Source organism: Acanthopagrus latus, chromosome 17, assembly GCF_904848185.1.
Source record: "Acanthopagrus latus isolate v.2019 chromosome 17, fAcaLat1.1, whole genome shotgun sequence".
NCBI lineage: Eukaryota > Metazoa > Chordata > Actinopteri > Spariformes > Sparidae > Acanthopagrus > Acanthopagrus latus.
This window is the reverse complement of record NC_051055.1, coordinates 3,664,667-3,680,763: the sequence shown is the minus strand read 5'-3', so window position 1 is coordinate 3,680,763 and position 16,097 is coordinate 3,664,667. Positions and strand designations below refer to the sequence as shown.

The following is a 16,097-nucleotide window of genomic DNA, read 5'->3' as shown; positions in this document are numbered from 1 at the left end:
GGTTCTCCCATAGGCACACCCTGTTCTGAAGTGGTTGCTGGGTGAAATTTGACTAAATGGAACTTTTTCTGCACATTTACAGTTTACTGATAATGTCTTTCTGCTGGGTTAAACACACTCCAGCCTCGCTTGCTACAGGTCTTGGTTTCTTGCTTTCTAAAGACTGCGGCAACTAAAGAAACAAATCTCTTGAATTCAATAGTAATGCAGATGGAGCTAGCTAGACAAACCTTGGAGGTTGGGTACTTGTTGAAGACCCGGAACATGGCCATCTCTGCTGCAATGGTTTTACCAGAGCCTGTTGGAGCCCCCAGCAGGACGTTGGTGTCAGTGTGATACAGCGTGTGGAAGATCTGTGTCTGGATTGGGTTGAAGTGAGTGAACTTGTACAGGCTCTCATACTCCCGGTTACCCAGAGCTGTCACTGGCAACGGCTGCAGGTCCAACAGTTCTGAGGGGGAAAGAATAATGGAAGAAGATAAAACTGGATCCTTCAATATGACTTCCTTCACAGCAGCTAAATGTAGGGTATATCAAAACAAAAACACAGTATATGAGAAGAACATTCACTGAAGGTCCACACCTGCAGATTAAAACCTTTTTTTTTTTTACAGTCATGGAAAAATCAAAGAGTTATTTTCATTTAAATGGTGAGGCTGATGAAATGAGGGATGCTGTGTAGTTTTGGCTGAAACCTAAGTCGCAAAATTTGTTTCAGAGGCGCGGTGTTGTACCCCATGTGTAGGAGACATATTTAATGTAGCAATGCAGCTTAAAGTAATTAGTGACTGTAGTCAAAGTAATTATTCACTTATCACTTTCACATTGTGCAATTAAACTGTAATGATTATGTGGGCATGAGAATGAAACACAGTTGTTCAAGTGTCAGCCAGTTCACATCTAAGAAAAGAAAGAGCAAGCAAAATGATACATAAAAGGCCAGAACAATAGAAATGATTCAACCCCCTCAGCTTCTTCAAACTCAATAAAAAATAAATAAATAAATAAAAAAAAAACATTTTTGATGAAAGTGAAACTGAAGACAGGTCTAGTTAAGAAAAAATACAATCAAGTTAAGGGTTTGATGTCTCCATGCAGCTTTTGTGCAGATTCCAAATGGCTCAGATTCTGTGGTGGTGAGCTGCTGTTTTAAGCCGACTCCAAGTTATAGCTGGTGTTTCTGAGTGAAGTAGCCTGTCACTTATGCCAGAATTGGATTTGAGTAAAATCTTAGTTACCTTCACTATGTCAGAAATACTTGATCTATCAGTCTATGGAAATCCTACTGGATAACTGTGCTGTTTTGTCCATATCTAAGGCTGATTTATACTTGTCTCTTGTGTCCCACATCTATCGGTGCTGACGATGCAACTGCAGGATAACAATGCAATGTAGCACTACAAGTGTTACACCTTCATGAGCCTAACATTAGCTTTTTACTTGTAATGACTTAATTTGAACTTTGAAGAATACCAGAAGTGGTGTTCATCTGGGAAGATATTGGGGAACAAAATGTGTTAGTATAATGAACTTGTGTTTGCAACAGAACTTATAATAAGTTATATTCTAAAATCCAATTCCACATAGGCTTTTTGTGGAGAAAACTGGGGTGATGCTAACTTCAGGGTTAGCCTATAAAAATACACCACTCTATAGGAGGTTTTTCAGAGGCTCACATGAAACTGAGGGTTATTACAACTGTCATTTCAAAGTATTTTGGTTTTTTACTTTATCACAAGCATAAAACAATGACCACTGGGCTGCTGATGCTAACTAACTTTTTAGCTAATGTTGAGTAAGCTGCACTTGGTATCGCTCCTCCAATATCAGTGCAGACTGGCAGGGTAGGAGCACTGCTAGTGGCCGGTAATGAATGTTATTGATTTAATATCGATCACGTCCTTAAACATGATCGATAGTGTTGAAAGTTGTGAATGACTTGTACGCGTCTATGCTTTTGAGTTGGGTTGGCCCATTTCATAGGGGAAGATTTCAATAGCAGCTATAGAAATTTAAAGCTGCTATATTAGTATTATTAGACATATTTCACTTGTAGTTGTTATTATTAATTTTGCCGTTGCTGTTGTGGTAAATATCTGTTGGTCTGATGCCGTTCACAGTCACAGTCATGTTGCAGGACCAAACAATAGAAAAAAAAAAATACAGCAGTTATACAGGGAAAAGTGTCTGTCATCCTGTCTGTCCGACAGACTCTTTGACACAACAGCAGAGCCAGGCGGCTCCCACAGTTGAATGGCGGTGACTATGTGATGAGATCTAGAGAAAAACTCATCATGTCTTTGTCCACTGCTGTGTTGTTGTAGTTACTGTCTCTAGGAACTTGTTATTGAAAAAAACCTGCGACCGTCAGCCCTCCTGACCGAGACCTCAGTGAACTTTACCCCAGAAAACAGCCTCCCTCCCCATGAGTGAGAGCTTTTCAGGGTCTGATGTTTACTGATGTGATTATGTAATTATGTAATTTAGAGCGAAAAATGTAACTTTGTGACTTTCCAGAATGCATGGCGGGTTTCTATCTCAATCACAACACGTTATAACTGCATCCATATGATCATTCACAGTTGTGGATACATGTCTGGATGAACAGGTGGACACCAGGGGAAACAGGTTGGGAAAAAAAAACACGAGTGTCAATGTCGCGATGTGCACCATCACACCTCTTTTGGTTCAGTGTGAACAAACAACGGCGGAGAAAAAGCAAGCCTTGGTTGCAACAATAATGGCCCACAAGGTTTCTGCCTGATGAATGTCATTTTTTTCTTTCCACTGTTGCAAAATGCTTACTCATGAGAAATGCTGGGTCTCTGTAAATGAAAAAAGTATGGTCTACACTTGCTCTGATAAAACAGGTCATGAGATAACTTTTGTTGCGAATTGGCGCAATATCAATAAAACTGATTTCACTCAATAACAAGGGGTAGGAGTAAAAACAGGGAAATGGAACTGAGCCTTTGAGTATAAGTGTGTGTACCAGTATGTGGGGGGTGTCTCTCGGGCAGAATGAGGTTCTGGAAGTTAATAATGCAGACGGCCTCCGCCCCGAGCCAGCGATCAGACACTGCCTTGATGTAGTACTGGGAGGGCAAGGGCTCAAAGATGGGGATAGTGAACACAATGTGCTGAGGCTCTCCTGTAACCACCTGGAGGGAGAACACACAAAGTAAGGAAACAAGAACATGCATCAATCATCATATGCTCTCTGAGGAACACTGTAGACATGTTAACTAAGTCAATGTTAAAAAAAACAAACCTGTTTCTTCTGTAGGAGTAGGTACTCAGAGTGATAGATGTGGTCATTGATGGGATCCTCCACCCATAACCACCATGGCTCACCCACTGACCCATGGACCTGAATTGTTAAGGAAAACAACATTTCAATCAGAATTTCTCTGTAGTTGCATTGGCCTTCAATTAATGGTGAGAGGTAACATCTTCAGGAGAAAAGTAAGCAAACAAAATGAACAAAAAAATATGATACAACTAGATACCATCCTGCTATGGAATCGCAACAGCAGCTGTTGGTACTGATTACTACATTATTTCATGAGACCACATCCATCTTGGAATTTGGCCTTAATTTTGATCTCAACTGCACACCTGTAAAGTTTTATGACTGAATCTTGCATGATTGTGACACTACTGCAGACGTACCCTGTCCACAGACAGACAAACCGACAGACTTAGGAGACACCCTTACATGTCAGATTTGTGTCAAACTAATTTGGTTTGCATTAATCTCAAACTAACATAGAGAGGTAATACAATAAATGTTTGGAATTTAGGTTACAATTAAGGTCAAATTTTAAAATGTCAACTCCAGCAAACTAATGTATTTTCAAAACATTAAACAAAGTATCAGCCCTTAAAACAGCAGCAAGTTTAATTCCAGAATAAGGAACAATACTTGCAGGGTTATGGCAGTATGTATCATAATATGTCAGTGGGGTGTGTTTCCTGGGTGCCATCAGGGTGGTGGCTCATGTGTCGGTACATGTGTCCTGGCTCTGCAGCCGGATCAGGGCTAAGCCAGTCAGTCTTCCATTACCACTCTCCCATGATTGGAGCATGCATCGCTAATCGGACATAAACATTCATCTTCATATTCAGCTCTGCTACAATGAGCTTCCTATTCCACTCAGATTCCATGACAAACTGTGGACTAAGCTTCCCATGATCCCCTCTGGCCAGACTGCCCACTGAGCTGGGACATGCTGGCGAGGCCTGAAGGCATTCTGGCTCTCAAGGACAGATGGAGATTCCATGGCTGTAAGAACAACAAGGTAGGAGGAGCAGCTCTTCTTTCCGCCACTGTGAAAATGTGACTACACTGGTGGTGTCAGGAAGTAGCTGTGGTGTGTACGTGGGGAGTGAATGAGGCTCTGTTGTGTTTTATGTAGTTAGTTTTGCTGCTTGAGTGATTTGAGAAGTTGTTGAAGGATTTTAACATTTAGTTTGCGGTGACCCAGAGTGGCCTTTGGAACAATACAGCTTATTAATATCCAGAAGAAGTCATGTCAACAGTTTATTTTGAGTTATCAGGTCATGCTCGGGGTGGACCACACAGTTAGCTGTTTAAAGCTTATTAAAAACCTAATTACCTGTATACATGACCTAGGAATCAGCTTTCTCCAGGAAAGATCTATCCCAAAGGAAATCAGGTTTCTAGAATCTGCCACCCTTATTACAGAAACCAGAATTTGTGTTCATGATATGTGTGCAATTGTTGCAGAACGTTGGCAGTAATCTAGTTTCGCCAGAAAATATGAAGTCAAAGATTGTAGCTGCTGTGAATCCAGGATTCCAACAACTGCCTTTCTTTATTCCTTTAAGTCACTGTTCAATATTTGTTCAGCGCCATCTTCTCTTTTAAATCTCATGTAACATTAAGACATTAATAGACAATCATGTTTGAAGAGCAATATTTTGTGTTTCTTGTGATTTTGTTTGCTTTTACTTTTGAATTTAGTTTTTTTTCTAAAACATTTTCACACTTTTTGAAGACAATGTGAGTCATGTGGGTGTGGAGATGGGGACAGAATTACTTGTTTTTGTCATGCCAATAAAGCTACCAAAATTATCCACTTAAATGATTCATAAATGAAAAAAATAGAAATTGTCAGGGGTGCCCAAACTTTTTCATACCACTGTATAATTCATCAAGAACAAAATGACGTAACCTTGGTCAATGGAAATCATCAACCCATTGAGGGCTGGATTCAAAATCAAACCTAAAATCAAACAAACAAATTAAACCACAGGTCGAACCAACTTTGTGAATTCTATCACAGCAGCTCATAATGTGACTCAGTAGTGTGTATGGGCCCCAAGTGCCTGTATAGACTCCTGTGATGTCTGAGCACGCTGCTGATGCCCACTGAGATCCCCTCCAAGACGTGGGACAGGGCATCAGTGAGCTCCTGGACAGTCTGGTACGGTACTTGGCTCTTTCAAGGCTGTCACATGTGCTCAGTGTGACCTTGCTCTCAACTGTGAAGAGAACGGGGAGCCAATGTTGTTCTCTTGCAAATGTTATCTCACCTCAGGCTACCATTACTGACAATGACGCTAGCAGAACACAAAAATAGCGAAGAGTCAGTCAGGAAGGATAAGAGGAGAGTAATCGTCTCTGGCCACCACTTGCAAAACCATTCCCTTTTTGGAGGTTGTCTTGCGTTTGCCTCTCCATTGCACCTGAAATTGATTCGAATCACTTATGCTTCCTAAATTGACTGATTGATATCCCTGAAGTTTAACTGACTTGGTGACAATTAAAGGTTCCCTTGATTTTTGTGAGTGGTGTATAAGGAGAATGAGATAACAGCAGTATAGTCAAGTGTTGCAGCATGTCATGTTTACCTGGTCATTCCAGCGAAAATCAGGCGTGATGATGAGACGAACGCGGAGGACAGTGCGCGTGATTGGCTGGATGCTGGCCTCCATTGTGATGGAAGGGATCTGGTGAACACACTGTTTGACTGATAACCCAACATTGACATGGTGCAGCATGTGACCTGGAAACAACACATCTGCCATTAACATGTGTTTTGTGTTCCGTCATATAGTGCTTACAGATTACAGTAAATTCACAGATACCATCCAATAATGGCTGGGCTGACGAAAATTCAACATAATACTTTTCAACATTCCATCACTACAACGACGACATTGTGTTCTGCTTACAACTCTGCTGCCCTGAGTTTCTCTTCTTTGGGGCTGAACACAGCCTCAAAGACAGGGGTCAGTTTAAAGAAAGGGGGCATTGTATGGAGGTGATTTACAGCATCTCTGACCAGACTATGACTCCCTACACATGCTGTTGACAATGTTGGTGCATTTTCCAATGTTTTAAATTCAACTTCATATCTTTAACCAGGACAGACAGGGATTATACTTTCTGACTCAAAGGCTTTTAATGCGAAACACCTGATCTAGAAATGTTTGGTTACTGTTGACCTGATGACTGCAATGTAACAATACTGTGGAAATGTACATCATCAAGCCAACATCTAAACATGGATGAAGTGCTGAGTTTGCATAAACCGCATCTAGAGAGAAAAAAAGTATGCAGGTATAATGGTGTGGTTCAAGATCATTTCAGTATTTTTAAACATATACACCAGTTATCAAGAACTGAGTTGTTTTTTACCGATCTCATCCTTCCTCATTTCCTTCAGTTTGTCCACAGTTAGCTTCTTCTCCTCCAAGCGGTTTAGTACAATGTGGCTCAGGTTAGGGAACTGGCGCAGGGGGTGGGCAAAGCCCCACAGCCGCTTGTCAATCACCTTACAGAGGGTGAGCAGTCGGTAGGTCATGGCTGGCCACCGCTTCCTCAGGGCAATCTCAAACAAAGCCCTGACAATTCGAGCAGCATTCTGTGAAAAGTGACAAAAGCAAAAGTAAATCACACAAGTATACATACTGTATAGATATAGTGTATTAGTAGACCATTTATCTCCCAATTTCCAAAATAGTGATAGATTTAAACCTAAACTTACAGCTGAAATAAAAGAAGTAAAACACAGAAGCAGAGGTCACTGGCAGCAGCTGTATGGTACATCATGCTGTTTAATGGTGATTAATCATGTGTGATGAGGAGGAGGTCTGCTATGTGCTGATGGATTGCTCATGTCAGTTCTGGAGGAAAGGTCAGATGTTGATCGCTGATACACTGCTCAAATATGTTCGGCCTGATTGATTTGGTCAGGTGCTTTTATGATCTGATTGTCTGTGAGGTCTGAATGCACAGGACACAGGAAGGCCTGAAGTCTGAGAGAACAGATGCACCAAAAAAGATTCTGTTAATCTTTATAGTAAAACCTTGCCATTTTCTATAATTAATAAATAAATAAGTAAATAAGAAACATGTTTTTTGCTCAGTTTTTTTCAATGTTAAACCAGACAACCTCCTGTCCTGCTCTTCCATAGGAGGAGAAATGCCAGGTTAAACAGTGTATCTGTCAAGTAGTTCATCCACCAGAGGGGATGGACAAGCAGACTGTAAAATGTTCTGCTCAGTATATATCTTGTTCACAATCGCTTAGTAACCAAATTCATGATATTCTAAAACAGATTCAAACAGATTTATGTTGTCTTAAGTTTATAACATGCGATCAAGACATCAGACAATGCATAGTTTTTTTAATGCCCACACAATAATAATGGATTTGGGCTTTAAAAAACAGCATTAATTAAGAGCTTGAGGAGTAGAGTCATCAGCAGACTCAACGGACAACAATGGAAAAATAATCTGCAACGAGACAAGTAGATCTTGTCTTTTTCCTTCAGTGATCTCAACAACAACAATATAGAAACCTGCTCAAGTGTGACTATGTATGGTTATGTTGTACGTTTTTTATTGTGCAACATCAGAATGTTGGGAGGAAAATATTCCTTGTGATGGTGTGATATGATTCAACCATGATCTGAGAGGGTAAACTTTCTTATCCCTCCAGGTACACATAAAGTACTTAAGCAAGTAACTTGGCACACAATGATGTGCTTCCCTGCTGCTTGTCAATGGGTACGCATTGTTAATGTCCTTTACAACATACCAAAGTGCTCCAATTCTAAATAAACAGCGTTGCTTTAGAAAAATGAATGATTGTTTCCATGCAGTCTCCATACTGAAGGAGAGGATCAAGAGGCTATTGCAACCAGCAGTGAGTACGCAGAATACCAAAAAAAATAACGCTTGCGTGGATATGTTTGTATTTTCACAATATCAAAGTATTGGCTGATATACACATGTTTCTTTTATTTTTACAAAAAAACCCTCTGCTAGAGACATTTCAACACACACACGCACCTGCTAGCTGAAGTCAAAGGGAAGGTCCAGTTTAGTCTGTGTATAGACTCATAAATGCACTTATTAATTTGTATTTTTTTTTTGATAGTATTACACACTGTCAGTCAGCTGCATACTACTGCTTCTAACTCTAATGTGTTTTAAATTGTTATTATTTTGGCTTAATGTTGTTTTATTTTACAGATATATAGTTATTTTTTTCAATATAAAATAAACAAAAAAAAAAGTATTTTGAGTTTTGTTTCGTGGTCGGATCTGACAGCCATGGTGGCAGGTAGACAAAGACCACAACACAAACTGGATTGCGAGTCCACTCCTTTTACTTGGACACAGAAACACAAAAACGCATGAGCCGTCACATGGAAGGAATTAAGAGGTCTGCAGAGAAAACCTCCAGGAGACGCCACAGGCCAAAGACATGGAGATCATAAAATGTTTTTATTTTCTAATGACAAGAGAAGAAAAACCAACAATGGGGAGTCATGTTATTGGTTAGTTTATGATGAGACAAGCCAGACAGTGTTCTGTTCGGTATGCTGTCAACACACTTCAGATGCCAATAAGAGAACTAACAGTTTCAATTTTGGGAGTAACAACCTAGAAATATGAAGCCATGAAAGACCTAAAATCTTCCAAATGCCACATCCAGATAAGAAAGATGGACCAAGAATATGGTCGTGCTGCTCACACAATCTGTCTGTGACAGAGAGGGAGTGTTCCAATATGTTCCTAAATAGTTTGAATATTGTCCCTATAAAATATACTATTAAGTGAATGTTGCAGATGCTTTGTCATGTTTTACATACAGTTATGCACTGCCTTTAAACAAGAAGCTGTTGGTAAGCTACAGACTGATAACCGTTCCAGCTGTCCCTGGTCCAAATCCTCAATAAACAGTCGATTCATTTATTGTTGTGTGTTGGCCGTGAGTCAAATGAAGAAACCGTCATACAGGAATTTAAACAATGCAATGAGAAGTGAAGTTAAAATGTATTATGGCTGCATCTTAATGAAAAAGCCAGGCACAGTGCAACCAGTGTAAAAAGTTCATCTGTTGCCCAGCTTTAAATTCTCATTGTTCCACTATGTATAGCTGCCATTGCAGACTATCCAGCAGACACATCACTCCTATTAGTGTAAGGAGCAAATCTGCCTGAACTATTCCAAGTATTCAGCCACATGGAGTCAGTTACTGTGGGAGATTTCGTAAAGATGGATAAGGTGAGCAGGGAGAGAAAGAAAGTATGGAGAGGCATCAAACTCTGGTACTGTGTACATATAAATAAATTCATTTCCACACTATTACAAAAAAAATATCATTTTACTGTAACAGGACTGTTGTTGCAGTTGAAGTTGTGTTGCTTGCTTGCCGAATTACTGTACACAACCCAATACTTTACACACTGTCTCAAAAAGGTAAGGTGAACAAGTGAACCTGAAATAGGTTCATCTTCAAATCATCAGCTGTTGGAGGTTAATTTGAATTCAATAATGAATAGGAGGAGTGTTTTTTGTGTCTTCTATGATAGTAAAGTGAAAACCTTTACCACTATTTTCTGAAAAGAAATAAAGGAAATAAAATAAACAAATTAAACAATTACTTGACCGTCATATTAATCTACAAAAGACGTATTCATTAGTTTCACGGCAAAGTCTAAAGTAAGTCTCTGAATCTCTGTCAAAAAACAACATCAAACACACCAACTGGTAACTTCATTTCCAGTCACTGCAGTAACTTAATTTGATGGAAATTATAAAATTATACCAAAAATGTAATGTATTCTTATTCATATTATTGCACAAAAAACAACAAACACAAAAACAAAAGAAAATTGTGTTGGTGACCTGAACCCATTAAGCCTTATATAATGGAATAAGGAATCTCATCTCAACATGCTTTGTAAGCAAACACAAAAATCATGTATTCCAAAACACCAAGAACCAGTGTAGTCGAAATGCAAACATTAATCAGGCAACAGAGAATGGCTAAAACATTAAATAACTAAAATTACGTAATCAAGGGTGTGTGTGCTTCGGTATGTGTGTGAGTGTATGTGTGTCAACTTGCTTTTGAGTGTGTTCAGCTGCGTATTGAAGCAGAGAGAAAGGTCACTCAGTCAGATATAATCAGTTTGGGTATTAAAGTTTGGTTCATCTGACAGGTCGTTAGACTATAATTGAAATTCTAGAGAGAAGTCGACTGAAAAGCAGTCTACTGCAAGATCTAAAAAAAATTGTCCTTTGACAGTTGTGTTCATTATTGGTTTATCTAACAGTTTGCATGTGTGTGTGTATGTGTGTGTCTTTGTGTGTTGTTCCTTGTTCCTCACCTGTGCCACATAGGATAAGTCTGAGATGAGGGAGAAGCTGTCCACCTCTCCTCGGCTGATGTACGTCTGAAGCAGAACGTTGATCTTGCCGTAGCTGTTCTCCACCCCGCCTGCAGCCGGCAGCTCGCAGTAGTTAGACAGCAACTGATCCAGCTCGTCCAACTCCTCGTCACGGACCTGCCAACACACACAACCATCGCTACACATTTACATTTTCATATCATCATGGATATAAAATGGATGAGCATATTTCAACTACATACCGTGGATAGACCATTACTGTAGACTTCATAAAAAGAGGTTTAAAATTCCAGCTTTTAAAACATAATGCAGACTGTAGGTGGAGATGTGTGGTGCTTGACTGAAGGTCTGACAGCCATTGTTTTAGTTTATAAATGATGACCTCTCACCTTCAGCTGTTCAAACTCTTCAGCTTTAGACACAATGCTGAGGATGTCGGCTTCTGTTCGCTGGGAGTTGAAATTTTCATTGAAAGTCTTGACAGAAGGAGAAAAAAGAAATACAAGTGGTTACTAGAGTCATTATGTCTGCTGCAGGGATGTACACTGAATATGGTAAAAAATGACGACTCAGATACCTGCGGTGAACACACAAGCTTTCTTTCATATGTAAGGTTACATTAGCTAACATGGAATTCTGATTTAAGGGTACAGGAAAATCAAATTTGTTTGTACTGTTTGTACTCTTTCCATTAACTTTCAAACATGCAATTCATTTCTAGTAACTGTTCCACTGTTGTTCCTTTACTGCTGTTCAATTTTATTATCTGTATGTCTTAGTTTGGACCCTGGGTCCAACACAGCAGTATTTTAATCACGCTCAGAAAAACTGTGAAAAGAGTTTGCCAGGCTGACAACCTGGCATCAACCTTTGGTCACAGAAACTGAAAATGTGGTGGCAATTTTAAGTCACTGCATATTGTGAGGAATTAAGATTCCAACAGAGGGAAGGAAAGTCATTGGTTACATCACCAATGTCTCAAAAAGAGATGTATGCACACAAATAAACGTACCGATGCTTGTGCAGTGCTGTCTAGTTCCAGTTCCAACGTACACAGCAATGTCTAAACATCACTTATGAAACTAATTTTAAAAATGTATTGGGGTGCTTGTTTTGCTATGTGCTGTCCCCCATTTTTTACAGATTAAAAAGTGGGTACACATGTATGTGATGTAGAAGTGAGTCTACCTCTATGGTGTTGTATCTGATGTAGAAGTGGCTGGCTGTTCTGCCCAGGTCAGTGGACGCAAAGTAGCCAGTCCGCTCCTCAAAGCGGATCATCCTGGCCTTGTCCAGCTTTCTGCCCGACTCCAACACCAGCTCCTTCCTGTACAGCTCCAAGGAGGGATCCATCTGGGAAAAACTCAATTTATTACTTTTTTTTCATTAAAATCAAGTTAATGGGTTGTAAAACATTTCAGTTTTAGTTCTTCTAAATTCCATCAATTAATGCAAAATGATTCACTGAAAGACTTATCTACAGACATTTGTCTATATGACCTCATGGATGTACAAGTGTAAATCACAGTCAAGTTTAGATTGATGGTCCCCTCCAAATGATCTTGGAAACACAGACAGGTAGAATAAAACACTCTGGGTCAACAACCTGAAAAGCCTTGTGGTTAATGCCGTATGCCAGTGGGTTGGCCCTCATGCGAACATACAGGTAGGTATAACTGAGCCACTTCACTGCCTCCTCCACGTTAGTGACTGACCCCAGGGCGATCTGAATCCAGGAGAGAGAAAAGAGAAACATCTTGATGCAGAGTCGTGATCATCACTGGTCTCTGTCCCCATCTAATGGACACTCCTGGAAACTGCAGTCTCAACATTAACCGCCTGACAGGATGATGGGAAACAGACACGTGAAGATGTGGCAGAGATGTATTTGCCTTTCTTTCCAACCCAGCTTGTATAGTTGATCATGCACATGCAATGTACATCGACACACTCGTTCTCATCTGCACAGAAGGATCATTTTTGGTGATTTTTCACGAATGGACTGACAGATTTTTCCTGCTGGTTGATTTTCATGATGTGTTCTTTAAAAAGAGAACTTGCCTCTCATATGGCTGGATAAAGGCGATAAAACGCTGAAATGCTCAAATGAAACCAGTAAAAATGAAAGAGACATGAAGTCACTGCTACTTTTTTATCGCCATAGAAAGGCCTCTTTTTTTAACATCAACTTTTAATTGCTCTTGTGAGAAATAAAAATATGGCAGTTCAGTGCAGTGCAGCTCATAATGATTTCAATACAGCTAGACCGAGTGCATCACATGGTAATGTGTTGAAGGAGCACATTATAACAGCACCTGGTGAAATATTTCAAAGTCTATTTCTAACTCAGCAGTGATACAAAAACAACACAATGCAGACAAAGATGTCACTGATTTTCTGTCCCTTCCTGATGCAGGAAACCTCCGTCTCAACCAACAAACACATTTAAACCTCTCAGGCTGAAGAAAGCTATTTTGCATCCAGACTTGGATAAATGAAGGAGACTGAAACATTAGTCCTGTCCAAACACAAGGCTTATGGAGACTGACCTCAGCGTTGAGGTTGTCGGCCAGGCTGTCCTGGAACTGACTCTCGATGGGGTTCTGCTGAGTGAGCAGGGTCAGGTAATGGCTCAGTTTGTCATGGGTGGTGATGATGGTGCCCTCCCCGTACTTATCAAACTGGGGACGACCCGCGCGACCGAAAATTTGCATGACGTCCAGAATGCCCAGATCCACCAGGGCACCGCGCTTTGCATCATAGATTTGAGTACCCTGTTATGGACACAAGAGACAGAGAGCGTACAAATATTTCTGTGGATATCTTATCACTTCATGAAGGGAGAGCTGCTCATCTGAAATGTGCTCAGAATGGACAAATCACTTGTTACATGGGAATGAGAGACGGAGAGCTTGATATTTAATACTGCAAATTAGTACTGAAATAGTGTGCACTGGTACTAAAAATAGCTTTCTACATACATGAAACTATACTGAAACATTCACTAATAAAAATGATTGGCATTGTAACTGTATGTAAGGCCACCAACATCAGTAAAAGTTCCATTTATTTTGTGGTAACTAATAAGTGAAAGTTTGATACAGCACCGAGAAAAAATAAACATTGAATAATTAAGGGTCTTGAAGTGGAGCCGACATTTTTAAAGGCTCTTAGCCCTAAATACAAGAGGGAAAGAATGAAAGCAAAACAAAGAAACTCAAAAGAATAGAACCTTGATGATGACTGCATGGGCCGGCAGGTTGACTCCCCAGGCCAGGGTGGCAGTGCAGACCAGCACCTTGAGGTGACCTTTAGAGAACATGCTCTCCATCATGCTGCGGTCAGACCGCAACATACCAGCATGGTGGATTCCAAAGCCTTCTGGGAACATCTCCTTCATCTGCTTGTTTCTGGAGCGCTGGATCTGAAAGAGGTGGCAAGAAAAGAGGTGGCAAGAAAGGTTAGTTCAAAGAAAGGAAAGAAACATGCTTGAGGGCGGATGGAAAAAGCAGCTACAATTTTTTTAACCAGAATAACAAGAAATACTAGGAATAAAGCACACTCTAGACCAAAAACATGACATTGTGGAAGTGAAGTGAAAAAACAACAATGGAACATGATCAGCTTCACAGAGATATTACCAGGGTTTTCAGGTGAATTTTATTAAGATGCACAGATGCTGACTCGCTGTGGATTCAACAACAAATCTGCAGCACAGAGACCACACACACACACACACACACACACACACACACACACACACACACACACACACACACACACACACACACACACACACACACACACACACACACACACACACACACAGTGTGAGACTGACGTGTGTGCTGGTGACTGACAGTAGGACTGTGACCTGGCCAGACTTGTGGGGAGCCCTCATCACAGGGCTTTATCTCTTTCTCTGGGCATCTAAATAGAGGTCAGCACCAGCACTCAGCCGCACAGTGAAGTGAAAGCCTATTGCTGCCAGCAGCTGTCTCCCTCACACACACAGAGTGGTTGGTATGCGATGAATGTCTGGATTTGTATGCAAACCTTGTGCATACAGGTGGAGGACTGAGACTAAACAGCACAGCAGGTGGACTCATGTCTGACTGAAAATGTGGGCAAATGTCCCAGAAGTACAGGTTTTCTTCCATAATGTGAAAACAATACATTTGTTCGTTTCCAGTGAAAACAAGAAATTATTTCGATAGCCATGTTAACAGTGCTATTGCTGTTGTGACGCTAGTGTCAGTTAATGTAGATCACATTTAATAATATTTAATGGAGACAGTAGTCTATTTTCTGTTTTGCTTTCTAGTGGATAAATAACCTCTTTTGCTTTACATAGTCAAAATAAATACCATATTTCTGAAATGTGATGGAGGACACATTGTATTTTACAGACCATCTTTTCCCAAGCCAATAGAGATCCAATGTCACACCCCTTACCATTTCCATCATGGGACCTAATTTGGAAAAAATATGTATGATAGCAAATGGAGAGAGACAAAAACATCCCGCTTGAATTATGCCATGAAGAACACAAGATGTTTGTGAATGTAAAAGATAATTTTCCAGTCCATAAGTCCAGAGAGACGCAGACGAACCCCCCTTAAAAACCTGTAAGTTAAACACTGTTAAACTGGTCCTGCGTATTAGCAGCTTACAGAACTAATGAACTCTCCTCATACACAACCTTTAATACTTAATACTTTTAATACTCTGTGCCAAGGTGGAGGCCATATTGGTGTTGGTGTGACAATGAGATTCACTGAGCGTTTTAACACAGAATTTGACAATATTTTACTTAACTAACTAAAACTGATAATTACATATTTTCACAATCTTATATTTCATTAGTTTTATCACAAACTGCAACTTTCTTGACTTTACTTGAAACGTCATATGAGCAATTAATAGCCCAATTCAAACTGGATGAAAAAAAATGAATTGTCTTCACTACCACTCAATAAAGTGCCATGGGGCAAACTGGAAGGGGTGTGACTTCAGCTCTTTATGAGTCCTCTAAAGTTGTGGGGTGCAGTTTGTTTACATTTGTGTTAGTTGAACACAGCATCATCCCACAGGCGTTTAGCCCCTTACAGCTCGCACCGCCCACTCATAGCTGTGGCTTGTTTGGTTGGTTAGTTTAAGGCATGAGGCGACGAACGATCACCGGTGGTAGGGTGAGAGAGTGTGGGCCTTGCAGCAGTGGGTCATCTCACAGCAAGCCAGTGGGGACATGTCACATATTACATCTGACTTCCCCCGACACACCGCCCCGTGCATCGCTCAAACGACAACGGATGCAGAAATACAGACGTGAGTGGGAAGATTCAAATGCTTGGCTTTCCTACAGTGTCAGGACAGACAAAAACCCAAACAGCAGTCTCACAGTTCTTTGTATACCAACC

At 40.4% G+C, this 16,097-nt stretch overlaps 1 protein-coding gene across 3 annotated transcripts in view; it reads right to left on the bottom strand.

Annotated features, from left to right (window-relative positions):
• The window catches only part of ascc3 (activating signal cointegrator 1 complex subunit 3), a 142,396-nt gene that overhangs the window by 32,624 nt on the left and 93,675 nt on the right, over positions 1 to 16,097 (bottom strand). For all 3 annotated transcript variants that reach the window (XM_037073937.1, XM_037073939.1, XM_037073938.1), the window contains exons 15-25: positions 13,910 to 14,101; positions 13,227 to 13,451; positions 12,284 to 12,403; positions 11,866 to 12,030; positions 11,067 to 11,153; positions 10,657 to 10,833; positions 6,668 to 6,893; positions 5,878 to 6,032; positions 3,272 to 3,370; positions 2,993 to 3,161; positions 231 to 451 (exon numbers count right to left, since the gene is read on the bottom strand). In XM_037073937.1, coding sequence (XP_036929832.1) covers positions 231 to 451; positions 2,993 to 3,161; positions 3,272 to 3,370; positions 5,878 to 6,032; positions 6,668 to 6,893; positions 10,657 to 10,833; positions 11,067 to 11,153; positions 11,866 to 12,030; positions 12,284 to 12,403; positions 13,227 to 13,451; positions 13,910 to 14,101 — 1,836 coding nt within the window. The remainder of the gene's footprint in view (positions 1 to 230; positions 452 to 2,992; positions 3,162 to 3,271; positions 3,371 to 5,877; positions 6,033 to 6,667; positions 6,894 to 10,656; positions 10,834 to 11,066; positions 11,154 to 11,865; positions 12,031 to 12,283; positions 12,404 to 13,226; positions 13,452 to 13,909; positions 14,102 to 16,097) is intronic.